Raw genomic sequence first — 9,545 nt, 5'->3', positions numbered from 1 at the left:
TTGTGCACTGTCTTGGTGGTGGACTTATTTTTATTATTGTGTTAAATCATCGCTTCTTCATGCTTGTAATACACATTTGCAATTAATTTACTTTTTGGGGGACATAGTCTAAAACATGCACAGATACAGACCACTTCACTAATGATTTACATTCAGAAACACTAAAACAATTTGAAAAGAACGGCTCTAAAACAACTTTATATTTTCGGAAGATATCTAAATGTACCACTTATATAATATGTCAATAGGATATATATCAGTGCTAATTGCTCTGTAAAGGAACAGTATGAATAAGAAAAATGTTTCCACGGGATTTCTTTCTGTGACATCTGTAATGTGAGCATTTCATGTAGAAGGATGGCTCCATAGATTTTCAGTGTCTTGCAGAAACACAGTAGCAAGCAGCACTCTTTAGTAGGTGGACTATTAAACATTTCAATATGTCTGTGGATTAAGAGAGATTGTTAATGATGGTTAAATATATGCAGCTAAAATTATATTCCTACGGCGTTGGTGTTCTAACCTAATTGAATTATGAAATACAGTATAAAGATACAGAAGAAAGCCCTGCGCTCAAACTCACATCACTCTTGGGCGGCAGCAACGGCTATAGTATTCATCAGCCCCAAAGACATAGAACAAACACCAAAAAATAGTTACCTGCGCACTATCCCAAATCCCTATTAAGGGCTAATAAATGTGTAGGGGTTTAGAGAATGCCCCTCTCTGTCTCAGAGATTTTTACCTTTAGCTCAAAGTAGCGAGGTGAAATGTTCAGTGTAGGACTCGCCTAAGAGGTTTGCCGTGGCGTGGCAGGCGAGCTTCCACTTTAAATGGCCATTGGAGTGAAACTAAAAACCTCCATTTGTCTAAATAAACATAGGGATTTGGGATAGTGCGCAGGTAACTATTTTTTGGTGTTTGTTCTAATTGAATAATGGACAGATACAAGAGGATAGTTAAGCTGCATGCTTCTAGTATTCTTGAGTTTAGCTTGTAGCATTTACTGTAATGTCCAGGGGATATGAAGAATGCCTAAACCACCAACTAATGAATAACCAGCAAATCATAAACATTTTATGTAATCTGTGCTCACACTTTAAAAATGCATCTGAGCTTTTTAAGTGTTTCCATTAATAATAAAAAATATCCATAATGGTGCTAAAATCATTTGGTACAGGGTTTGTGTGTATCTTAACTATGGCAGAATTTTTTTTTTAAAACATAAGGAAACTTGATTGAAAATCTTTGTTGCTTCAGGAGACAATGAAACGTTTTTTGAATCATGATTAGCTGAATTTGACCAACCCAAAAAAGATGGCCATGCTGAGGAACCTCTGAGGACCCAATAAAAGGGTTGATGAATGACTGGCTTGCCTCTGTGTCACAGGCTCCTAAGACTTATCTAATGGGTCTGCTTATTTATGTAATTTATAATTATTCTGGTAGGGACCATCTTTCTATTTTTCTGCAAGTTAGGTAGATGACAGAACTGTCGAGAGTTCATTGTACAGCTTTAGTTTACTGCATGGCCCGGATAGAATAAGTTCCTCCCATGGAGAGAAAAGAACAGTATAGCTATTTATCCGTCTTCATATTGATGACTTTCACATGTGGCAAGTCTGGCTCCATGAATGGATAAAACACATTTGAAGTAAAGTCAGAACATTTAGAACCCAATATTCTTACCATCCAAATGCGTCTTTATCTTTTATATGGACAGTGCAACTCAACTTTCTATCTTAAGCTTGAATGAGACTTTGCCTTCATAGGGATCATGAGGATTATCGGTGATGATCCCCTGTCCAACAACTGTGCACACAACATCCAGTTCTTTGTTCTTTTGAACATTAAGGAATTTCACTGCCACCAATGGGTTTGTGTAGTTTGGCTAGGAGAAAAAAAGAACACATTTACTCAATGGTCAATTCAACAATCAACAAGGAACACATTGAATACCTCAGTGAAAAGGGATATAGTAAAAATTACTGTACTTACAGCAATTATGCTATAAAATTCAATCAATGCCTTTAAAGACTTTTTTTAATGAAAAAATATATGTAGGGATATAACTTTGTTATACAGATTGGATTAGTTATAGCTTGTTGATTGAGTGAGAAAACAAATAACCGTTCTTGGAGTCAAGTAGACATTGCTTTTCCTTTTTTGAGGAACAATTCCAATTCAATGTCTTTTTTATTGCCCCCTTCTGGATCAACAGCAGGGTTGACTTTGAAGGGCTTGTCTTTTCAACCTTTATTATGATGTCAATGTTGTACCTGGGCCTTCTTGCCATAGTAGGGAAAATACTGCAAGCCAAAGGTTCCACCAGGAGGGTAATATTCCACTTGGCCAAGACCACCTTCCTGTGGCAAGAAAACACAAAACCAGAAAATCTGTAGAAGCAACTTAAAACACTGCAAACATAAATATTAACTACATCGGACAAAGTAGCATAAAATGCAAGAATATCTACCATGGTGTGTAAATGTTCTATATTTCAACATCTTTACTACCCTTCCAGATTAAATGATTTCATTCCACAAATGTAACTTCCAAATACATGTCTCTATACATATAGAAGTGACCACACCGAGTGGGTTTTTAGATGTTAAATTAATGCACTAACTGGGCTATGATTGGAACTTTGCCTTAAGCCCTGCTCAATGAACGCAAGAATGTCCATACTAACATGCCCTCTGCACGATGGGAACCTCTGCGGCTCGTTGTGTACTGCCCTGATGGGATCCCTTGTGGAGGGGGAGGCAGAACTATCATTTTAGTGATGGGCAGATACACTAGTTGTAATGATTTTATACTAACCTCAGAGGTGCAGTTCACATAGGGAGCTGTATCGTTTCCTGGGACAAAATTTATTATCTGAAAACAAGATAAGAAGCATAATCGTGTTATTATTATTGTGTTTCACATTTGGAAAAATAATCATTTGTACTTTGCTTGTAAGGCAACTAAGACAGTAACTCGTAGAAATGTTGATATTATTTTTTATTTCATTTCAGGCTAGTTAAGCAATACGTCAGGTTTGCCAACTGGTCTGCCAAGGATGCAGCCTCGTTGGGAAGCTTGTGTAGCAGGAATATCGGTTACTGCTAGGTGGGAGCTGGCGTTAATACTTCCTTGATAAAGGCAATACTTCTTTATATGAGCTTTTTGTGTTTGGTCAAGTTAATAAAAACGGTTCCCTTCTAATTTTGATGCTTTGTGCTACAAACCTATTATTAAACGCCTCTGTTACGCTCTCATCCATTTTGCTCCTATTATGCTAAAGAAACTGCTTATGAATATCACTGGTGGTCTGGTTTTAAAGTGCTAGAGCTACACTTCTTCTCCAATCCTGCCCTGTTGATGTTGAATAACTTTCCTACTAGAAGTCCACACGCAAAATCAATGCCCTATCTGTTCCTCATTGTGAGATCATGTATTCCACACAATCTCATATGCAACAAAATTGTTTTTGTCTACAAATGTTTTAACCGTTAAATCTTACCCTATTAATTTTTATAAAAACACAGGGCTGTCCAGATGCATATCCAAAAGTAGGGTCATTTTTGTAAGAGCAGTTTCCAAGCATATCAGTAGTAAATTGACAGGCGTACTTAGGGAGGCCCTTTGCATTCAGCAGTTTCCCGATATCTGTGTTATTTGAACAGTTTTTGTTCATCTTCTCTTGTGTTTCTGCCTTATAAACTGCAATAGAATCAAAGGAAAAAAAAAAATAAACATAAAATGAAGCTGATCTAGATAGACACTATGTTAAAGAGAGAAAAAAGGTGAGAAAGAAGCAGCAGTGTTTTCTTTGAGGTTCCAGACACAAGATTATATTCTAAATGAATGAATGAATAAATAAATGAATGAATGAACAAATGAATGAATAAATGAATGACTGAATTTAGGCTGACATGCCCCTTTAACATGCTCTTTTCTTATTTCCATTAGTTTCCAAAGCAAATCAGCTATTGCTTTTGTGTTTTCGCTATTGGATAATATAGCATAATCTAAGCTTTTATAGTCGAAAGTAAAGTGAAGAATGGGATTCTAATTACCCAATACTGATGGGTTGGAGTTGCAAGGTGAAAATCAAATAAAAAGAAAGCATATGATTCTTTGTTCCTATAATCACATAAGGTTTTTAGGATAGTACATTTACTATGCATATGAAAGGGAAAGTGGTGTACCAGTGCATGTAACGATACCAATAAAATAATTGTAAGCAAAGCTGGTATTTAATGGGACCTAAAATTACATAATATTAATAGGGGAAAGGGAAACTGTGCAGATTACACTCGTCAGTGATATATATATATATATATACATATACATATATGAAAGCAGAGGTTCTCAAACCAGTGCTTAAAGATCACCAGCGACTGTATTGTACTGATACATGGCGCAAATTTAGTTATCATTAGAAGGACTTCAGTAAAATCAACCCAAAATCAAACATAACTGCGTCATGGAACTAATGTACAGACATAGGGACCCCCAAACAGAGGATTTTAGGAATTAAAGTCATAGATAGGAATGGATGTTCCAGCGTTTTGGCTTCATTCCTTTATTTATCTGTGCTAAAGAAGGTGTTCTTACCTGAGAGAAACTGGCACAGGTTGGATACAGTGAGGTTGTACGACGTGTTATCAGTCATATTGTAAAAGATTTGGAATCCGTCATCCCCATGAGAATTTGGTCTTACAGTCACACCTGTGAATGAAACATGTAGGTTTTGTTTTACACAAACAGCTATCAAAGCTAGTCATAGGGATTTTATTTTCAAAATTCATGCCAAAAAAAACAAATGTCTCATTAAATTAAAAAAACAAAAAAGTTAAGTGTAAAGAAACAATGATGATTAGCATCCTCCCTCCATCTAAAACCACAGGCTCCTCACTAGCACGCTCTTATTTATTTGGTCCTTACTTTCTCCAGAATTATGTTTTAGAGAAATCTGAAGGCTGATAGGAATATTAGTCTGCCCTATTTTTTCCCCACACTGTAAAAAAACCTCAAACCTTATTCAGCCCTCGCTCTTCTCTTATATTCAGAGTTTTATGCCTATTACATGCATGCTGATTAAGGCTGTTTCACTGATCTACTACACTCTCAATGAAGTATGACTTCCTTAAGTCACAAGACCACTTCCACAGTAACTCAAAGTATTCCATCTAGTTAATAAACTGTTCACTCCTTTGTCCACAGGCAACGATAAAACAGAAGGCCCGTGCAGAATAATTCTTCTACGGTTTCAACATTTCAGTCTAATAATCTAATTGTCTAATCTTTTCTAATACATAATAATATTGTCCTTTTGATAAAAATCCTAACACCTTGTGATATTTGATTACACATGCGCAATGCACTCTTGTATAAACAAACAGGGGAATTGTCCTTTGGGCTAATCTCAAGGTCCTTTTGTCAAGTGTTGATTGCGTCAAGGTTCCTACTACAGACGTTTACATTGACCTTGACCAGCATTACTAAATTAATGTTTCATACTGCTAGGAATCCCCTGGAACATTCATTTCTCCTACTAAACCCAAAATAACTCAAGAGAGTATTCTTGTTGGCACCAGTTGCATTTTTGAAGGTTCTCCATGAGTTGTAGCAAAACAAGAAAGTTTTGCCCAGGAACCTGGGGGGGGGGGTGGTCAGGGTTGGGGGGGGTTGGGTAGATACTATAAGGAGCTTTTTTTTTTTTTTTAGTATATTTCAGGTTTAAAAAACACCCAACAATTGAATTAGTAAAAGTCACTAGTGAATATTCATGTTCAGCTTTATTATTGCCACACATACAATGTCTTTGTAACCTACTCACTGGCATATTGGCTGTTATATGTCAACAGAATACAGATAAATTCTGTAAATTTTAAATAAACATAACTGAATGCAGTCATCTCACTACTTAAATTATACTAAATATTATGTGGGTCTGAAGACAAGCCATTGGACATCTCTACTAAGTAACTCAACAAGGCTAGAAATTGATGTATTAAACCTGTTCCCTTGCAAGCCTGACCCTCGAAAGAACCAAATTTGTCATTTGACTTTACCCTAGTGAGCAAAGTAAAAAAAGTGAGACAATTGACAGTATCAATCCGTAAAAGTCCATTCATCTATTCATTATCACGTTAGTTCAATAAATCTACTCATTACTGCGATTGGTCTTAAAATGTACAGAAGTGGAAGCATTATTGGTACCATGCTGTGAGAACTGTAAGGCAAGCTAACTTTCCTTATGAAAATCCTAGCTAGATTTGGGAGTTCCTTCTGTACAAAACACACCTAGAATGCAACGTGGATTTAATCTCTACTATCTCTATTTTAGCTGTTTTAATCTCCATAATTTGCTTACAGTTGGTGAAAGTAGTTCATCGCCATGCAACAATTCATTAAAGAGATTTGCAAAAGTTTACAGACAATCATAACATGCTCAAGAATGGAGTGTTTTCCCCTTATTTTCCATTTTATTTATTTATTTTTTTATTTTTTTTTACTTACCTGGGGACTTCAGTCGATCTTGATAGTCTGGATGATACGGACTCAGGGTTTTCATCAGGGAATATATAGAGAGTGCAAATATTCCAATCATAACAATGTAGAAGGCGACATAGTAAAGACTTATGTACACTGTAAAGAAAAATAAAGTGATCACAAGTTACAACTAGAAAGCTACATCATGCCATTGGATATGTATGATTACTTCACCACTACTGCCCAGATACAAAAAAATGATTCAAAATCAAATCAGAATACTGACAGTAGTAGATAAAACATAGAAGGATTTAGTACCTCTCCTAAATTATTCAGATCCAAATTCCAAAAAGAACTCAAATGCTCCAAGTGAAAAAAAAGAATACAATCACGAAGTCCTGATTTTATCACAACTTTGTAAATGTCCTTACTTTAAGAAATATAGCATATAATAATCCCTAACAAAGGTAACATTTAACCTTGAGAGCATGGCAAGAAGTGGCAAGACCATTTCCTACTAACTTTTGGAGTTCTTGCACCTGTGTTATTCTCAGGTTCTTCCTTGTGTTACAGAGAGGAACAACCCCAAAAAATCTTACATACCAACGCTATCGCTAATCTAAGTAAATACTTTAGAATTCTAGTTTTTGCAGAAAAACCTACCCCACTTGATCAGGGTTCTTCCCATCAGCTCCCCTGTGTCAGGATTCCATACAAAGCGCCCAAAGTTCTCCATGCGCTCGCTGCATGTCTTCTTTTCATTGAAAGTTGCCATGTTTTCCCTGACTGTGATGGAACCCTTTCTTCGGTTCAAAAAAAATGAAACATGCAAGAAGCGGCCTGTGCCAAGTTTTGTACTCCCTTATATAGCCATTTATGAAGGTTGTTCAGATGTCATTGACGTCTACCTTCTAATCACGTGAAATACTCTTCTTATATTAGCATAGTTATCTCCCTGAAAGCACTGCTGATAGCAGGTAGCATAGAATTTCTGGATATCATATGCCCTTCCATTTTCACCTAACTTGTTGTACGCATTTCCAGAGGCTGGATAATAGCGTGCATGAACACCCTGATTACTTTGTTTTGATAACTGCCAACCGTTTAGCGAGTAAAACGCTTAGCGAGGTATTTCTACTGAAACTAAAACTAACCAACACACATAAGGGGAACATGAAGGAGGATTGGGAGGACTGTATTTAATCCTGCTATACCACAAAAGAAGTGCAATTAGTTCAATAAGTAATGGTGACTATTATGCTTTGCTTTGGTCTGCTATATGCCTCTGCTCTCTTTTTCTAAACTTAGTAAAAGGGTTTTGAATATGAAATAAAAAAAATGAAGACTTCGAAGGTCATATATGTAGGAAACACCAATGATCTGGGGAAGGGAAGGTACATCCTAGAGGCTATTCACAGTAAAAACCCAGATATCACCCCATATATATATCCACTGAAAAGGTGTAATGCACTGAAGAGGTGTAATGATGATGAAGGAACAATTTTCCTTCTATGGTCTAATATCTTTAACAAATCTAATATCTAACCATAAAATGTTTATCATTTAGCAGATCTAATGGAAATAATTAGAAAACGTAATTAGTGTAAAGTTTGAATTGGAAATCGTAGGTTCTATCGCATGCTGAATGCAAGATTTCAGGCCAAGTTGTGTTCTACAGAGGAAACAAATGTAGTGTGTATATACAATTTTACAAACTGTAAAAAATATTAATATTTATATAAAAAATATATTTAATAGTCTCATGAGACAATTGTTTTTTTCCAGGAAAATGTACAGAAATGTCAGGAAACTATTAACAGGTCTACTAGGGGGTTTCAATAAATGGAAGAGGATCATTCTCAATCTCATCTTGTCGTAGGATTATAGGGCTGTGTACATGCATAGACATCTAATCTTGTTTTGAGGACATTAGCTCAAAAGCTATGGAAAGTCCCTTTAACAGTTTAATGGTTGCATTGTAAAGAGATCCATCTTAAGGCTGCTTTACACCGTGATTCAGTTTCTGCCGAAGCCACTATAGAAAATCACCCCTAGAAACCACAATTTATTTTGGGAGATAATGTATATAGAATAAAACTATGAGGAAAACAAGATTAATGTGATTAAACAAGGAAATTTTCAACTTTTGAAGGGTAGTGTAAATTACATATTTTAATATTCCACAATTTTATTCAGTGTATAAATAAAACTGTGAAATGTATCATTTAGGAAACCAGCAGAGTTGTTTTAGTGATTGTCAAGAAAAACACACGCATTATTAAAAAAAATAAAAAAAAATATTATATATATATATATGTAATAAGAAATTAGTAGTTTAGTATACTATTACTATTGACAATAATTACATCCCTAATTATTAATGGTAATAATTATTGTAATCTATCGTATTAATAGTGGGATGCCTTTAGAATGGCAAAGCTTGTAGCCAAATACAGTACCATGGTTTAACTGTATTTAAACTACGGATCAATTTCCCAGCAGTGCGAGGATTTCCATGTGTAGTTGTGTTATCCCATGGGATTTACAATAATGTGCACATCCCTTCCTTCTGATCGGAAGGTACTGTAAGCTTCGACTTACAGGATCATCACGGTCATTGTTTACTTCAAGCTGTCTGGGGCTATCCAATCAAATAATTTTGTTAGAATAATGTTAGAATAATGTTTTATTCGATCAAATAATATATATATACCATTGGGATTTTATTTGTTGTCAATAATGCATCAATAAACATAGAAAAAGGGAGTCTAGAAAGTTTTACCTTTAAAAACTTACTAAACTGTTACTAAACTACTAAACTGTTTCTGCTTCCTGTCTATGGCAAAAATGTAGCTCTGTAAAATTAACCCCACCACTAATACATAATACAATCTGCTGCTGCCATTCTTATTCTAACCACGCTGTCCTTCCTGGGTGGTGTAGGGTTAATATCAGGTGGGGCCCCGTAGAATAAACATATGCACAGAGTGCATTAAAAAGCCATTGGCTTCTCAGGAGGATTACTACATGTATGTTCTATAATTCTTTAATTCATATCC

At 35.6% G+C, this 9,545-nt stretch overlaps 1 protein-coding gene across 1 annotated transcript; it reads right to left on the bottom strand.

Annotated features, from left to right (window-relative positions):
• Window positions 1-7,323, bottom strand: ATP4B (ATPase H+/K+ transporting subunit beta). The gene is made up of 8 exons (XM_053455235.1): window positions 7,150-7,323; window positions 6,514-6,642; window positions 4,606-4,719; window positions 3,509-3,708; window positions 2,824-2,880; window positions 2,280-2,366; window positions 1,690-1,891; window positions 1-444 (listed from the first exon to the last, which is right to left on the bottom strand). Exons 1-7 carry the CDS (start codon window positions 7,259-7,261, stop codon window positions 1,730-1,732), a joined length of 861 nt encoding a protein of 286 aa, XP_053311210.1. The 5' UTR covers window positions 7,262-7,323; the 3' UTR covers window positions 1-444; window positions 1,690-1,729.
• Window positions 7,324-9,545: the final 2,222 nt, after the last annotated feature.

The sequence above is a fragment of the Spea bombifrons genome, chromosome 2 (assembly GCF_027358695.1).
Source record: "Spea bombifrons isolate aSpeBom1 chromosome 2, aSpeBom1.2.pri, whole genome shotgun sequence".
Taxonomy (NCBI): domain Eukaryota; kingdom Metazoa; phylum Chordata; class Amphibia; order Anura; family Pelobatidae; genus Spea; species Spea bombifrons.
This window is presented reverse-complemented; position numbering and strand designations above follow the sequence as displayed.

Coding starts and splice junctions, on each gene's coding strand:
- ATP4B (XM_053455235.1), bottom strand. CDS start 7,261: ATGGCAACTTTCAATGAAAAGAAGACATGCAGCGAGCGCATGGAGAAC. Junction 4,720..6,513: donor AGATCGACTGAAGTCCCCAG/GTAAGTAAAAAA, acceptor TTTCATTCACAG/GTGTGACTGTAAGACCAAAT. Junction 2,367..2,823: donor ATGTGAACTGCACCTCTGAG/GTTAGTATAAAA, acceptor TTCTTGCCACAG/GAAGGTGGTCTTGGCCAAGT.